The sequence below is a fragment of the Chionomys nivalis genome, chromosome 5 (assembly GCF_950005125.1).
Source record: "Chionomys nivalis chromosome 5, mChiNiv1.1, whole genome shotgun sequence".
Lineage (NCBI taxonomy): Eukaryota > Metazoa > Chordata > Mammalia > Rodentia > Cricetidae > Chionomys > Chionomys nivalis.
Window position 1 is genome coordinate 69,983,520 of NC_080090.1, and position 18,450 is coordinate 70,001,969.

The window sequence follows — 18,450 nt, forward strand, 5'->3', positions numbered from 1 at the left end:
TCTCTTAATATTTTTGGGATTAAGTAACTGGCACATTGTAAGAGGTCTTCTAACTGTGTTTGTAGTTTCCAAGTTATTCTTTTAATATGGCTATAATAATGATTTCTAATTTCACCACATACCAGTTTTCACTTCTTTAATTATTTCTTCAATGTTCCCTTCTAAAGACATTGCTTATGTGTCTGTATCTTCCTAATATAGTGGTCAGTTAGGTATACCCATATGACCATATGTACACATATTTTCTCCATTTGTAAGTTATATTATGACTTCCTTTCTAAATTGCTACAATGACTACCTTAAAGCAGTGATTTGTGTATGCTGTTCAATACAGTTCTCTGTGTCTGGGAGTTTATCACTGAGGGCCACATCTATTTTTGGAATCAAAATGTCACTGTTGCTTTCACCTGAGCCCTTAGTAACCCACTGCAAGAGACTGCGCAGATATGAATGAGGTCATCCGCTGCACATCATTTTGTATTTCAATACGTTTTCTAAAATAATTTCCAAGCAGGACTCTTTAAGAGGAGAAAACATTTATTACTGGATAGATTTTGTGAGGTGAGGATGTCAGCATAACTTCGTGGGTTCTCTGGCTCAGCATTTCTCATAAGTCTACAGGAAAGTTGCTGCCTGGACCTGCAGTCATCACAAAACTTGACAGAATAATGGACCACATCCCGATTTCTCATCTTTTTGTTGATAGGACTGAGTGGTCTGTGAGCTGCTGGACTGTGTACCTCAGGCAGCGCTGGCTGTTGGGTAGAAGCTGCCTTAAGTCTATGTCATGTGACTTTCTCTGGGTGGGTAAGAGGGTAGCTTGCATAGCTATTTCTCATGCCTGGCTTCCATCAGAGGGCAAGGATAGCTCACACAGCTATTTGTCATGCCTGGTTTCCATCAGAGGGTCAGAGAGGGAATACAAGACAGAACCCATGATCTTTTAGTACCCTGGTGTTGGCTATGGCATCACTTTGTCCTATTCCATTAGAAACAAACGTCCAGATCCAGTCCAAAACTAGTGGAAGCAAATTATCCATGGTATCCATGTATCCACGGAGGTGGGTACTACTGGAGACCATTTTAGGCGCTGCTAACCGCACCTAGGAAATCCTCTGCAAGTAGCTCAGAATTAATTCAAAAGAATGATCTTCAGTTCGGAGAAATGAGACAATCTGGAGGGTTGTCTAGATGGGTTATGAGTTGAACCATAATGGAAAGTTTGGTAGGTAAACGAGAAAAGCAGCCTGTACAACAAAAAATATTTTAAACAAAAGTAAAGGGGTAGCCATTTTCTACAGGGCATTGAAGACAGCAACATAAGACATAACTGCAAATGCCCATTGAGTTTCTAATTCTGCTGCTCTTGTGCACAGTGAAAACACTATTTAGCAAACTCAAGTCAGATGCTGATTTTTGCTACATGGTTTTACTTCCTTCCTGCTTGAGTATTTCTGATATTTACAAATATAAAGTATAAATGAAAGATCAAGCCATAGTTGTGAAATGCCTTATCATCTAATGTTAAATTAGAAGATCTGATTCAGTGGCAGGCTGGAAGATGGTTTACTGCTTAACAAAATTCATTTTTATGAAAGCAAGAAGCACAGTTTCATTTATCTAATAGCGCCAATTGATCACAGTCTGCACTTTCCCCCTCTAATGTACAGTAAAAACGTACATTTTTTTTTCCTGAATATAATTTTCCTACCTCTTTTCTGAGTTAGAAATTGTAATTCAGTAAATGCTCTCAGGCATTAGGTAACAATTTTTCTAGCTCCAGAAGTTAAGGTCCCCCCCCCCCCCCCCCGATATGCTGTAGACAGTTACTCAGGAGCTATAACACCATCACAACACCTTCCTGTGGAAACTACTGGAAGCTACAGCAGCTGGAGCCGCACTTCCACCATGCGCATGCGCGCAGTCTATCTCGTCACCGCGCCACGCTCTCTCTCTCCTCACTAGCGCTCATGTCAGCCCTGTGGTGTAGATGCAGCGGTTCTCAGGTAGGAATACTAGAAGAAATTTGACAAAACTTTGAAGCAAAATTACTTTGTGCAGGGTCTTGATTTCTACTGAAGTTGCTTAGATTCCAATGAGAGGATAAGCAATATCTTAGCTTAACTATTTAGCAAACGAGGGGCGGGGGAGGAGGCGGCCTGTGAGATATTGCGGCAAATCGTACGAGCTTTTTCGGTTGGATTCAGTAGGTTTCCCGTCAGGTTGTGCATCAGCAGCAGTCTAAGCCACATTTTTCAGTTTGGTTGGGAGCTTTTTTGGCCCACTCACTCTTTTGGTGTTGGGAGCTTTTTTGGCCCACTCACTCTTTTGGTGTCTCTGTTAATTGTTATTAATGGACGCCTGTGATGCATAAATTACCAGAGTTTTGTTTGAGTACATAGTGTATAAGGAAGAAAAGCATCTCTTGCTTTTCGGAGCACAGGTTTTAAAGGGATGGCTTGATAGCATCAGTCAGTGGGAATGCTCTTTGGCGTGAAGGAGAGAAGTGTGGGAACTGGGAGCAGAGGTACTGAAACCTTCATGTTCATTCGTATCGTTTGGTAGCAGAGGATCGATGGCTGTGATAGGAGAGAAAGGCACAGAGTGCCCCTTGTTTCCCCTCTAGAGCTTTTGAAAAGCCTTGGATATTCGCCACTGGCATCTGTGGGGACACGCAGGCCTCTCTCTGCCACTGTAGCAGGGTGTTTTTTGGTGGTTTAAGAGGACCTAGTGGATGTGTTCTCATTATCCCATCACGGTGACACTCAGTTTATCTTAGACTGAACGCCTTTGGAAAAGATTCAAACTAAGACAATGGAGAGTAAAAAGGAACAAAGTAATTAGCTTACTGACCTTGAAGAGACTTAGGCAACTTCCAAATGTGGGCTGTTTTAAATCTGCTAAGATAAATATTCTGAACCTCTTCATGTTAGAAGAAAAATTTAAATTTAACATGAGTGTTCATATAAATAATTCTGTTTTTAGTCAGTTTTTACAATTATTCTACCTATTTCATATTAACTATTCAATGAAGATACAAAAGTAAAACATCTGCCTATATAGACACATGTAACTGCAAGAATATGCAAAAAAAGATAACATGAAGGAAAAGAGCTCAAATCGGGTTGTGTTTGGATTTTGGTGTTCTAAACCTGAGTATTATTTTATGTCATTCCATCAACAGAAATTCTTTGTATTATGACCAGAGACTAAGAAGGTAACATTGCAGACAGGTGTGCCCTTAATGAGACAAAAGAGAGAAGTGAGGGTATTGGGAGAGAACACTGTAGCTTGAAAATGACTGTTCTCATTGAATTCTAAATATTTAAAAGGTTTAAACTCACTACTACTGTGGGATAAAGCTCTTGTACACTGTGAGGATTTGTCAGTCATATTAGTTTAATAAAAAGCTGGTTGGCCAATAGCCAGGCAGGAAGTATAGGTGGAGCAGCCAGACTAAGAGAATTCTGGGAAGAGGAAAGGCAGAGATGCAGTCTGCCAGCTAGACACAGAGACAGCAAGATGAGAATGCCTCACTGAGAAAAGGTACCAAGCCACGTGGCTAAACATAGACAAGGATTATGGGTTAAGTTGTAAGAGCTAGTTAATAATAAGCCTGAGCTAATAGGCCAGTTTCTAATTAATATAAGCCTTTGTGTGTTTCTTTCACACTGAATTGCTGTGGGACTGGGCAGGACAGAAACTTCTGTCTACATACAACTTTAACAAATGATGCCTCGAATTAATGCTTTCTTTGTTACCTTGCCTAATGCTGAGAGATATCTTTGAACTTTTCAATAATCATTATAAACAAATTAATAAATTCACACAGCTAATAGTCATAAACATGACCTCAGCTTGTAGCCAGTAAAGTGAAATCTCTGCCTTCTTAAGTTGTGAGTACAATGATTAGAAAACCTTTAATGTGTGTATGTATGTGTATGTGTGTGTGTGTGTCTGTGTGTGTGTGTGTGTGTGTGTGTGTTTGGTACAAGTGTCTATGTGCATGCATGTGAGTATGCAGTGCATGCATTTATGTCTGTACATGCTGAGCCCAGAACTACTTGGACCTGTGACCCCAGCACTGGAAGGTAGAGACAGGCAGATCCTGTTTTCCACCTTGTTTCCTTGAGTCAGGGTCTCTTACTGAACCAGTGGCACACTGTTTTGGCTAGTCTAATTGGTCAGAAAGTTATCTTCCTGTCTCTGCCTTCCAGAGGCAGGGAAGTCTTCCTGGGGCTCTAGGCCCAAGTACCCATGCCCAGCTTTTACATGGGTGCCAGCAATTTAAATTCATGTCCTCACACTTGCATGACAAGCGTTCTTATATTGAGCCATTTTCCAGCTCCTGATCAGAAAAATTTGAAAAGTAAAAAAGTATTTATTATCCTATCAACTCCAAGCATCTGTTTTGTTAGTGTTACCTTTCAACATTTATCCTTATGTCTCTGTGTTTTTGCAGATAATTTCAATTAACATGAGCAATTCTATTGGCTTTTTAAATTTCATAGATAAACATTGACTTGTGCTTCCTCATGCAACAATATGTAGTTACTGTCGACATTCTTCAGAAAACTGTGCAGTTTAATCACTTTTCAATTTTTGACCCTGCTCATTCATATCCTGATAATCTCAGTGTCTTTTTATTTCCAGTGAGCTATAACAGGAAAATGAGTTTGTTACAAGCACCTTGATGACTTATAATAGCTCTAATACACAAAAGAGTGATGGTAACTATACATAATATTACCAAAAGTACAAACATTCTAGGTTCATCATGACACTGGTTTGCATAATAATTAAAAAACTGTCTCCCTCTTGCATGATGTGTTTCAGACGTGCAGTTTGCATCCCGTTCACACTCACTGCATGGCAGTGTTGTTCATGTCTTCACTCTTAAGCAAGTCCTCCTTCCACATGTTTGTTAGCGTGTTGCTTCCTTTTATCAATTTGAACACTTTCCCCAGTGTAGAGTCTAACTTATTTTAACTAGTAGAAATGTTGTTTGCAAATTTTATTTCCATATCTTATTTTGGTTTTTAAAATTCATTTATTTTTTTAGGTATGCATATCTATAATTATTTCTCCTTAATTTATTATATTGCCTTGCAATGGAGAATGCAATTTTTCATATTCATGTATGTAGAATCTAGATATATATCCTAATTATAAATTCTAATTTAGATTTGGTTAAATAACTATAATGATTATTGGGCTGGAGAGATGGCTCAGCCATTTAAAGGCTAGGCTCACAATCCAAAATATAATGGCTATATTTACCCAGCTAATTAATTTAGAGATTATTTTGCTATATACTTCAAAATATAAATAAAAGTTGTAATTTAGAACAATTTTCTTTATTATGTATTTGTGGGGTGTGTGTGTGTGTGTGTGTGCATGCGTGTGTATCAAAAACACACCTGCCATGGCAGGTTTGTGCTCAAAAGACAACTTCCAGGAGTTGGTTCTTTCCTGCTGAGTTGGGGTTCCAGGTTCTGGGTGGCCAAGGTTTTTTGAAAGCTCCCTTATGCTCTGAGCCTCCTCACAAGTCCAAAGTTAGATATTTTGAAAGTGAAGACTTATTTTATCTTTGTATGTGCATTTACTTGTAAGCATATCCACCCTATCCCATAGTTATTTGAATGCAGCTTTCCTATCTTCTCACTTGTTGGCAGGTGTGATGTCCTTTTCTGTTTTCTTTGTTGGTTTCATTGATCTAATTGCCTTTCTGCTTTAAAAGTAAATTTAAGAGTAACAGTGATTTTTCTCAATTACAGCACAAAGTTCTTAAGAATATACACTTAATAATATACTAAATCAATAAAGTAACTTCAGAGTACAATACTTTAATATTTATCTTTCTTTTATGTTTTCCTCTTTATTAAAAATGGTTTATGCCTTTTCACTGGGAGTTCCACTTAACATAATTTCATGATAAACCTGGAATGCTCATACTATTGCTAGGATTATAAATGGTTTCGTCCTCAGCATTCCTTAATCTGGCTTGTGTTTGTCTCTTTTGGATAGCTGCAGACGACATCTGGGATCGGCCACAAAATATGAATTGTGTAATTTGAGTAAATCTGCATACCAGTTAAATGCTCTGATATTTGCATTTATTCCACAAAATAAGGATGGATGATAAAAAAAAACCATGCTGATAATTGAAACCAGATTTTAGAGGGTTGGAAGCAAAAAAGAAAGCCTGTACCTTCGGGCACAGGTCCTGCACCAGCAACCTGGTGCACATGGGTACTTCTGGGTTTAAGTGAAGCATCATATGACCACTAAAAGGTTCTTTATCATGTGGGATGCACTTGATCCATGGCATGTCTGCCATGTGAGGTTACCTCTCTTCCAAGCCTCGAGACCCATGTTCTGTACCTCATTTGTGCAGTGAGTGAAGCTGAGGCAGAGGTCTTTCCCAAGAGTCCCATCCTTTGATGAAGAGGCAACTCACAGCAGTCTTTAAACCTGGGCACCAGAGTATGTTTAGATCTGGAGTATGTGAAAGGCTTGAGGGAGCTTACTCTCAGCCACTGTTGGAGTTCTACCGATTCAGAGCAAGTTTTACATTCCCCATGTGCTGCTCCTTGGTGGTGCAGGGTGTTTGAGGGCCCTGAGGCTTGTGCTCATCCTGGTCCTGGTGGCGTTGAAATGACAGCTGGCTTGAGTTGATTGGGCGGCATAATCTGCAAGTAGAAGAGTCTGAGGCTGAGAACCTGCTCTGGAAGGTGGTGGGAAGCCAGACTCAGGCATTAACCAGGGCTCAAAGCCCTATCGTCTAAGTCCATTATTCTATCCAACTTCATTTGTAAAACGAGTCCAAAGACAAAAGTAATTTCAGAGCAGTGGCTGTAAAGCATTAAATTCTAGGGCGGGGCTCTGTTCAGAGCCAGGCTGTGTACAAATGCACTGGACATAAATCCATGCAGCTGCCTAGGCACACCCAGATATTTCTGAGCCTTCTAATCAAGACTTCCTTTAAATCATTTGTTTGCTTGTGCTTTTGCCTGACAGTTGAGCCATCCTCAAGGTTGTTGTTCCTATTGCTTGAATGGATATGAGCATTTAGGGAAAATCATACCCATCATATGCTAATGTATCTCCTGTATTTTTTAAATAAAATACTTGCAAATATGGGTCTGGATCACTAATTACATTTTTTTTCTTGAAAACACAATTGAAAGGCTGCATACATTTGCTTGATTGTTATGGAAGCAATCAAGACTGAAGTCTAGTCTATTCTTCCAACATGTGGAAATCTCAACAATAGGAGATTCTTTTGTAAAGACTTGAAAATGCATAGTTTTTATTCTTAACTGATGACTCTTTATTTCTTAATAATTTTCCTTTTCATTTACCTTTAGCTTATTTGTATATTTCTTTGAAAGGATGTAAATGTTAAATAGTTGTCTAACATAGCAATTTGTTGTTACCTTTTCTCTTAAAAATATTAGTTTTGAGAATTTCATATGCAAATATAATGTGTTTTGATCAAAGCCATCCTCACTTCTTACCTTCCAACTTCTTTCGCATCCCCTACCACTTTTCTCTTCCAGCTACAGTACTAATTAAGGCCACTGAGTTCATTTAGGGCTGCCAATAGGTACAGGGATGAGGGGCTAGCCATTGGAACATGAGCAACCCATCATAGCCTCATCCAAGCTCTTCTGACTTCCCGCATCCATCAGTCATCAGTTGCCACAGCTCCTCAATGAGAGGTGGAGGACTTTGTGAGCCCTTCTTCCCCCTTCATGCTGGGATGTGGTTATTCCGGTCTTATGAAGGCAGTCACAGCCAGTGTGAGTATAAAACATTCCTCTCGTGGCTGCAGAAGCCCGTTTCACAGCCGCCCTTTACTAGCTCTGGCTCTTATTTTCTTTCCACGGCTTCTTTCACGATGATCCCTGTCCTCTAAGGGGAGGAGGATGATACACACATTCATGGACGACTAGGCGCCCAAGGTCACTTATTCTCTCTGCCCTAGAACCTGCTGTGAGTGAGTCTCATAACTTTAAAATGAAATCCAGTCATTTTTGCAAAAAGTTTGTCCTCAATGAAATTTTATGTATCCAAAGAAACTCTTGACAGGAAAGAGACGACCTTTGCGGAGAGCACTATATCCTATGTGGGGCAGCAGATTCAAATGCAGGGTCTGCATGAGTCCCTGAAACTCAGCAACAGATCAAACAGCTTGTTTCAAAGATGTGCAGAATACCCGAGGAAATATTAAAATGTTTAAAATTTAAAATATTAAAATGTGCTAATGTCCAGTGAGTATATAAAAAAATGTCCTCAACGTTTAATTGTGGGCAAAATCAAATATTGTAAGATACCACCACACATTAGAATGGCTAATATATAGAATAACAACAAAAAATGAAAAACAATAAATTATGGACAGATTTGGAGAAACTAGAAAATTTATGTACAGCTGATAAAATGTAAAACTTGATAGCATTGAGGAAAACAGTATGGCACTTTTAAAAACAAGTAAAAATAGAATTACCATGTGACTCAGCAGTTCCACGTAGTTTTAGGAAATTTCCCATCTCTTTTCTTTCTTTTCTACTTTTATATTTTGTTTTTTTTCAAGACAGGATTTCTCTGTGTAACAGTCTTGGCTACCCTGTAACTTGCTTTGTAGACCAGGCTGAAAGCAATTCCCAGAGATCCACCCGCCTCTGCTTCCTGAGTGCTAGGATTAAAAAGGCTTGAGATACCACTGCCTGGCTCGCTCTTTCTTTCTTTCTTTCTTTCTTTCTTTCTTTCTTTCTTTCTTTCTTTCTTTCTTTCTCTCTCTCTCTCTCTCTCTCTCTCTCTCTCTCTCTCTCTCTCTCTCTCTCCCTCTCCCTCTCCCCCTCCCTCCCTCCCTCCCTTCCTTCCTCCCCCCCCCTCTTTCTTTCTTCTTCTCCCTCCCTTCTTTCCTTCTTTATTTTCTTCTAGCTCTGATACAGGGTCTTGAGCCTTGCTATGTAGCCCAGGCTATGCTCAAACTTGAGATTCTCAAGCTTCAGCCTACTTCTAGCGGTCTGCCCCCAACGAATTAAGATCACGATCTTGCCGTGTGTGCTGACATATGCTTATATTCTCAGCATTTCTGAGATTTCAATATAATTTAGTCATAGTCATCTTCTCTTTCTCCTAACTACTCCCCATCTCCCCATTCCCTAAAACTTTTTTTCTTCTTCGTTTTCAACCCACTGACTTCTAACCTGTGCTGCCTATATACTTAAAAACATGGGGCCATTTACAGGAGTATAGTTGACCTCCTGGAAGCTGCCAGCTGTTACTCCTCAGTTCGGGGTAGAGGCTCATGATCCCTCACAGATCCATACTAGAAGGTGGATGGCTTGCTCTTGTGTGGGCAACACAGCTGTTCATGAGTGCCAAGGTCCTACAATGTTGAGAACACACTCTTCTGCTCTGGTCCTCCCTGGCCTCTGGCTTTTCCAGCCTTCCTGCCCCCTCTTCCACAATGATTCCTGAGCCTTGGATGTGTGAGATAGATATCCCATTTGTGGGTGAGCACTCCACTGATGTTCTCTTCAGTTAGGCCAGTAGTGAGTCTCCACACTACCCACAGTCAACAAGGAACCTTCCCTGATGAGTTCTGAGATCTGCACCAATCTATACATAAAAGGTACAAATTTGGAGTTTGATACTATGTCCACTTAGAAAAATAATAAAAGTGTGCCTTAAATCCAATCAGCAACTGTTTGATTAACATCAGACTACTTGTGCCACTATTGTTCCTGTGGGCACGTTGGCATGATGCCATGTTCGTTGTTACTGAAGTTCATAGGGTTAATAGATGGGTAAGAAGGCTAATAACATTTTTTTCCACTAACCCTCCCAGCACTGGTGCTGTGCAAACCAGTCACCATGAAGGAAGCTTCCTGGTCAGTACCAAGTTGATCTCTCGTGTCCCGTGATCAAAGTGTATAATGTTTTAAGCAATGGTGACTTACCCTAAAGTTCTGATGGGCAACCAAACTCAGTGGCAGTAGCCTGTTTGTTTAGGGGGTGACTATATGATACTTGCAACCAACAACTCAAGGCATAATCACCCACACCTGGCACTGGGCTTTTTATTTGGCAACCTATGACTTCTGGGATGAGCATAGTCCTCTGTATAGGATAACTCCAATTAAACCCTTTTATGTGAATATACAGGTGATACAAAAAGGGAAAGCTGACTAACGGAGAGGGAGGTTTAGAGAGAAGAAAGAGAAGGTCTGGCAGAGGATAGGGCGGGTGGCTAACACTAAGCATGTTTCAATAATCCACATGGAAGCCTGTTTTTGTGTCACACGCACTCATATACACACACAGTCACGCATGCATACACTCACTAACAGAACAAACATACTTACATAATACTTACTCATGAATACACGCCCATAGCCATGCAGTCACTCATGCACACATACACACACACACTGATACACACACATACACTCACTCACAGACACAGGACTCACTTTTAGCACACACACTTACTCACACACACACAAGTCACTCATACATACACACACTAACGCAACATACATACTTATATATATATACTCACTCATGAACCCATACACCCATACACACTCAGTCACTCATGCATATATACACTCACTCACAGACACAGGACTCACTTTTAGCACACACACTTACTCATATACACACAGAGTCATATACACTCATACAAAAGATTTCAAAATTTTAATTCTAAAATTTAAGGAACATTTCTTTATAATAATATAGTTATTTAAATTTGAGAAGTATTCTTGGAAATGACATTTGTTTTAATTTTTGCTTTCATAGTACCTTGACTGTATTAGAAAAACTGTTTAATTAAATCTTCTTAAATAGATGAATTTAGACTATCTTATGTTCTCCTGTCTTTCCTTATTAACACACAGACATATTCAAGACAAAAGTCTATTTTTTTTGTTTAGAAATATATACAAAACTGAAAGTCTGAATTTTGTTTCTCTTAAAAAAAAAAATCCCACGGCTGTCTATACAAAGGTATTTGCTGATGCCCTGGCCAGAATCCAGTCTAAGCGATAACAACCTGCTCTGCATACCTCATCTTCCATGGCTGTTATGAAGGCATTCTTCTTTGCTTCCTGTTCTAAAGCACTGTGTAACATTGCTGAATTCATTGAACATTTTTTTTCTACATCCTGTTCAACAGCACAGGATGAACGAGCTGAACACATCTGTGCACTATATGCACGCTGTAGTTCTGTAAAATGCATATCCTGAAGGTTATCACACAGCCCATTTGTTCAATGGGTGCTCCTTTTGGAAAGTGGAACAGAATGCTGTTTAGTCAATGTTTAGTCCATGTTAGATAACCTGTTTCTCATGAATTCATCTCTGAGTCCAATTTTATAAAATACACCAAATGTGGCCAAAACATTCATTAAGGGTTGTTCAGTGGTCCTTACAGGTGCCTCTTCTAATGTGAGGGGGAATGCACGCAACTCCACAAGTCCTGAAATGTACTTGGCGCTAACTCAGCTCAAACTCCCATATCCGATCTGCTCTGGGCGATTCGATGCAGATTGTTTTAAAATGGCTCAAGACAGTGGTGGGGGGGACCTGGAAAGAGAATACCATGGTTAAGCTGAGTATAATTATTAATCCGATTTCTGCTGCATCTCCCAACAGGAAACATGGTTTATTTTTTATTCAGAAAACACGTTTAATGCTTTGAATGTGTATATTATACTGGCCGTTTTGCACAGAAGATCATTTAGAATTGATTTGTCTTAAATTGAGTATACAGTTTTTTGAAAGTGGATCAAGTTCTGTTTAGGAGGAGAGGAAATCTGAGGAGGCTGTCTCTGGAGGCCTAGCCCTCTGCTGTCTGTCTGTCTGTTAACCTGGCAGTCTCTTCAGGTTGCTGCTAAAACCAGGTCTCTTCCTGGTGCCTCCCCTGAGAGCTCCCCTGGAGTTCTAGGGTCTCTCTCAGATACGGAGAGCATTGCCTGCCGTTCTGCGCGTTATTCACTTGGCCCTTTTCGGTTGCTAGTTCAGACTTCTTTTAAGATGCTTGTTATTATTGTAAATGTCAACTGGAATCCGACTTTTAATTTGCCAGGACCTGTTTGGCACATATCGCTTTGATTCTTCTATAATGCTTGAATACTATTCGTTACTTTCACCTTCTTATTTGCAACTATCAACATAATGTTGAGAGAAAAAACACAAAGCATGATTGTAGCCGTGAAGTCAAGCAGACCCCCAGAAGGCAGCAGTGAGGAAGAGGTTCTCATTATCAAGAGACTGCTCTGAGCAAGGTGGAAACATTGCCAGGGCAGAAATCTGTGTGTGGAAAGGAAAAAGGAAGCGAGGAGCTGGATATTGATCTTGCCAAATGAAGCAATGTAAGAAAATATTACATTGTGAATTTCTTTCCATTATTTTCTCAAGTAGGTCCAGCAACTCAGATTAGGAGAACAATGGCTAAGATGCTGGGACAAAATCCAATGCCTCTGATAAAGCCCCTGGAAACAGGAAATAGCAAATTTATTGAGACAAAGCAAGTGCTTCTTAGGGTTTAAGATTTTTTTTTTAATCAAAAGGGGTCTTTAAAATTGTGACATTTTTACACATACTACAAAGATGGTTTGTTTGTTTTTTTTAAATAATCGTGTGGAAATTAAAATATTGGGTATACCATTCATTTACTCAATGGACAAAGCATTGTGGTTACATTGGACATGAGAAATCTTCAGTTGATGAGTCTGGTATCACTGATCTTAGCTTAGCAAGGAGCCCCCTGATGGACTTATGGTGCAAATGTGAAAGTTAGGCCTCCAAACCTTGGTTTAACCTTTATTATTTTCTCTCCTTTCCCTTCTCTTGTCTTTCAATACTTTTGACAGTCTACTAAGATGTTCACTGAGTTCATCCTCTCTAAGTGCTGATGGTTAAGACAAGGGGTACATAAAAATGGTTTACCAACCAGACTCATGGGGCAGATGTTATTGCAGACGCAATATTATTATGGCCCTTCAAGAGATTGGGTGGCTGTTTTATCATCTAAACTTCACTGTCTCTATCATTAATCTGCTCTGCCTATGTCAGGAGGCTGTTGTAGGGTTCCAAGGGAGATAGGTCTATGTTATGGTCTCCTATGATTATCCTTGCAAACACAGCCCTAGGTAGTAACTTACTTGAGTCAATATAGGAATTCATTAATGTATGGACTTAGAAAGAAGCTCACATTAAAAAGGATCTTATTTGGCCTGTACAAGTTTTCTTTTTCTGGATGAAATATCCCTTAGTTGTGTGTGTGTGTGTTTTGTATTTTTTTTTTTTTTTGGTGGACAAGGCATGGTCTTACTATGTAGCTCAGATTATCCTCAAACTTGAAATCCTCTTTCCTCAGCCTCCCAAGTGCTGAGATTATAAGCATATGCCACCACACTCAATTCTCTTAGGTTTTCTTCAAATAAAGTAATTTTCACAAATCAGTTGAGCTCCCACATGATCTTTCTCATGATTCTATTTGTGTACTTGCTACATTATAGCATAGTTATAATTCTACATTTTACTTTTCCTGCGTGATTGTGAAGATTTTGAGGGCCAAGTCTGTTTGTCGGCTACGATGGTGTTTGAAGTAGATTTGAGAAGCGATTTTCCAGTGAGGCATCTTTTCCATGTTTTTTTTTTTTTATGTTTGATTACAATATTTACTAGGCAACAGAGATAGTTTTCTACTGTTTATTAAGAAAATATCATGGCTTGCAATAATAAAGAATTCTTGGCATCCAGTTAGGGATTGGATTGGCATTCCAGTTAGGGCTCATCCCATTTATGGTTCAGAGTAAAGGAACACAATATTAGCAGTGGTACAATCATTCATAGAACACATGCTTTGCAAAAGTGGGAAAGCTGGTGAGCTGCATAGATTCATCAGTATAGGAAATATTAGCTGCCTTTTCCTCTTTTATTGGCACCCAAAATTTTCAGTTTCATCTTTTCTGCACCACGAAATGTCTTGTTTGTAGGATACAAAGATGAAACCAAGGGATTTTCACCTCTTTCCTAGCTCTGTAATTCTCCAGTGAGGTTGATGGTTATTTCATGTGTTATTTTTGTTGGGTTAAATTTTCAGTGTAAACCATTATCAATCTACAGAGTAATCCATTCTGCTAAATACTCACTTTTAGTCTTCCGTTGTTTTTATTACAATCAAATTATTGAGATAACATTAAAGGACATTAGCGAAAAGGCAAAACATTCAAGAGACTGAATTTAAATGAGGCCTTATATAGAAAGATCCTCAAGTAGATGAAGGTCAGGGAAAGACCTTGGGGATGGTGAGAACCTCAAAAAACTACTGCTAAGGGATGCTAGCAAAGTTTGAAATTTGAATCCCCAGAAAGAAGAGCTAGGGTTGTCTCTGAGGGCACCCATGACATTTTGTGACTAGTAAAGGACCACATTCGGTTGGGAAGAGAGGACAAAGTTGTACCTGCTGAACATCACTGCAAGTTTGGCAGGAAATGAAACCATCATGAGTGAAAAGGAAGAGGAAATTGCCAGTGACACACAGATGCAGAGCTCTGTTAAGTAAAGAGAAAGACTGGAATGAAAACAAGTGCTGTAAGGGAGGAGGGCTGGGTTTGCCAAATAGTCATATCATTCAGTGTTTTAAAAGTTGGAAAGGATGCTTCCAGCTGGAGGAATATGGCAGCTTGGCAAGCCGTTACCTCTCCTGAGCGTTTCTCATAAATGATAAAAGATTTATCTCGGCTGTCCAGAGTAGTTTGCAAAAATGTTTATTAATGAGCTTTAGAGCAGATTCTGATCTTGGTTGAAAACAGGTGTACATTTGACAGTCTCTGGGTAACTAAAGGAAGGCTAATCAGTCCTCTTACAAGAATAGCACCTCTGACCCCGATTCTTAAAGAAAAACACGTATGCAAATCCCTTTAGCTTTTGCAATTAGAGGGGCCATTTTTTCAAGCTACATTCCTTACTCCTTTCTCCCTTTGTTCTTAGATAGTTCCACCCCCACCATCTTCTTTGCATCCCTGTCTCCATTCTAGAATGACTTGAGTAGTATGCCATGCAGGAACACAGAAGGTTGGCTTGACACTGCTGTTGACAATTCGTCTGTCAGGGTGTAACTGTCTGGCATGCCCAGTCACTGTTTTGCATTCCTTTACAAAGTATGCCTTTGTTTAGTCTTGGGGGAATCGGCTTCCCTCATTTTTCCATACACTCAGAACATGGCTAATGGCCACTCTGCTTTGTATGGAATGCAGATGTTTGCATTTTCACACGGTTTAGCCAATCAGCTGTCCATTCCTTTTGCAAATTGCAAGGTGTCTAATCTATAGGGAAGGTTCAAGATACTTTTTCTTGTGGCATTTCTAAGAAAAATTGCACAGGTCATGGCAGAGAAATTGTGCTCTTTTCCAGTTTATCTCATTTATTTTTTAAATTCTACATCTGCTTTCAAGCCATATGTAGCATGTTATAGAAGGCCTGGCTAATTAGCTATTATCCTTTGAAGTATAACATCCAATATCCTCTGAAGCTAGAATATCTTTTATAAAAGCTAATTATTAAAAATATTTCTAATATTGTGTTGCTATTGCACATTATAATTTTGAATGCATCCTAGATCTTTTTTACATGAAATAGAAAACTTGCCATCTGCTCTGGGAACTTAAATGCTATGCATTTCTGCATGATACATAGATGAATTTTAATACTATTACTCAAATACACGGATGATTTCTCCAAAGGTGAATGGTATCTACACATGGGCACGGCACTTTCAACTATGTATTTTAAACATTTTTTTTTTTTAAAGAATAAGCTTTAGGCACTGAAAAGTATTTGTCACAATCATGTTACATTTGCCAATAGTAATGTGTGTATGCACATGTGCATGCATGTGTGTGCATGTGTGTTTGTAATCATCTTAATACAAGCTGGTATCTGGATGGCTGCTTTTCACTTGACTTAAACCACACGTCATGACTCTGCATGGAAAGAAGTAGCCCTGCCTTGTTCCTGTTAGAAGTGGTGGCTTACTCTGTCCATCAAGGAAATCTTGGAGGGAACACACCTCTGAAGGTGAATGTGAGCCGAGCCAGCTTAGAGGAATGGTGATAATGAGACCCAGCTATCCCAGTCACAGGGAAAGAAGTTGGAAGGACTGTTTCTTGTATGGCCAATGCTTTTGTATCTGTGCCTCTTGAAGTTATTAAGAAATCTTGCAGCCTGGGTGATGAATGCTCATTTTGTTTTTTCTTTTCTTTTCTTCTCTCCTCTCCTCTCCTCTCCTCTCCTCTGCTCTCTCTCTCTCTCTCTCTCTCTCTCTCTCTCTCTCTCTCTGTCTCTCTCGTTTAGCAGTTTTCTTTATTTTGAATTAACTAAAGTGGCCTTTTCTCTATAATGTAGAAAATTGGATTACAGGTTGGATGTGTAATTAATCCATTTAGGTATTAACAGTCACATATGTGCTCAGTATTTTCTGACTGATGAAATTAAAAAGAACTGGGTCTTGTGCCAGTTCTTATCCCCCTTGTATTCCCTAAAGTTAAAAAATACTGTTTTAGCTGTATAAAATCCATAGTAAATTATAAACTATCTCTGGTAGCTATAAAATGAGTCTTTGGTACTTTGCTTATTAGTCAATAATTATTTATTGTTATTTAATATTTTATAATTATTTAATGGAAAAAAGACATTTGCAAACATAGTAAAGTATTTAATGTTATTAATTACTGTTTATTAATCTATGCTATTTTTTTGTCTCCACAGAAATTGGTCCAGTGACAATTACCACAGATCCCAAAAAGTTTCAGTATGAACTCAGAGAACTCTATGTTCAGGTGAGTGAAATGGAAAACTGTGTATCTTTGGCTGACTTTCCCCACTTCTAAAATCTGAAGGAAGTAATTGTTCCCTCAGGGGACTCAAGACATATCATGTCCCCCTCCCCACATGTCTAGACTGAATCAACAGATGTAGAATATGATATTGTAAGTTCATTTGTGCTACACCGACAGCCGCCTTTGCCCTGTAACAATGGAGCTGAGAAGTTGTGACAGAGGCGATTTGTCTTCTTTACAGAAACCATTTGCTGAATCCTGTCCTAGGAAGGTCCCTTGCCTTTGATACATGAGAAATGGTTAATCTTTCTCACAACATAAAAAATTTAACCAAGGTAATTGTGAATCTCCTTCCTCTAAATTGTCCATATAGAATTTTTGGGTGTAAACTGCATGTGGTTAACAGGAAAGGCCAGTAGCGTTCACTTCAGGATCATTCTGAAAGCAGTATTTGGAGTAGGAGTTGGTGTGTATTGTCCCCTTCATGCTGCATTGAGATTATCCCTAAATCCATTCATTAAAAAAAGAATTTGCCTCTGTGCGGCTGGTTTACTACACTTCCTTGGTGGCTTCTCCTGCTCTCATCTATAGACGTTTGTGCCTCTTTTCAGCATCCATCTGGACTCATTGTTCATAGTTCCCCTCAGAACTATTGCCATGCCCAGCGATGTCCACGTGTGTTGTGTCGTATTCCACTTAAACAGCACCTCCTCACTCCTTGACCTGCTAGCCGTTCTCAGCGGACTCTAACTGCACTTTTTAGCCCTGAATTACCACAAACATCCTAAACCTCGCCACTATTTCAAGTCTTCCCTTTCCGCAATAACTAATTCAGACATCTCAGTCTCTTTCAGCACACGGCATCGGAGATGCTGATGCAGCTTCCTATGCAGCTTATATTATTTATTTATTTATTTATCCCATTAAAAAACTTACACTTGTCGCCGGGCGATGGTGGCGCACGCCTTTAATCCCAGCACTCGGGAGGCAGAGGCAGGCGGATCTCTGTGAGTTCGAGACCAGCCTGGTCTACAAGAGCTAGTTCCAGGACAGGCTCCAAAACCACAGAGAAACCCTGTCTCGAAAAAACAAAAAACAAAACAAAAAAAAAAACCAAACCAAACCAAACAAAACAAAACAAAAAAAAAAGATTTATGGAAGTTCCTTGTATGGTTGTCCAAACCTGGCCCTTAATCTTGGTCTTTGTCTCCTGCTTGTCAGCTTTGCAAATGTTATGGGATTGTGATTAGTCACCCAAATATTTGATTCATTGTTAATACACCTCTCACCTACCTCTTCTGTTAACATCAATAAGGTCTGCTTTTAAACTTCATAGATGTCTTTAAAATCCATTCAGTTTCTCTCTCCTGACACATTCTGAATCCCAGTGACTTTACTGAACTATGGAGAAAAGCACCTGCGTGATGTTTTTGAGTTTTCTCTGGCTTTTACTTTTCTGTAGATGAAAGTCTCAGAACACGTCTCTGAACTTTGACCCCTGCTAGGGCTTCATCACATAAAAAAAGTCTTATCTTGGATGTGATTTCTTCAGAGAGTCCTGCTCTTTCCTCCCGGCTTGTTCTTA

At 39.4% G+C, this 18,450-nt stretch overlaps 1 protein-coding gene across 1 annotated transcript in view; it reads left to right on the plus strand.

Moving 5' to 3' along the window:
- The window catches only part of Hmcn1 (hemicentin 1), a 456,088-nt gene that overhangs the window by 96,634 nt on the left and 341,004 nt on the right, over positions 1-18,450 (plus strand). Inside the window, exon 2 of the mRNA XM_057769675.1 lies at positions 16,795-16,865. Within this exon, the coding sequence (XP_057625658.1) occupies positions 16,795-16,865 (71 nt within the window). The remainder of the gene's footprint in view (positions 1-16,794; positions 16,866-18,450) is intronic.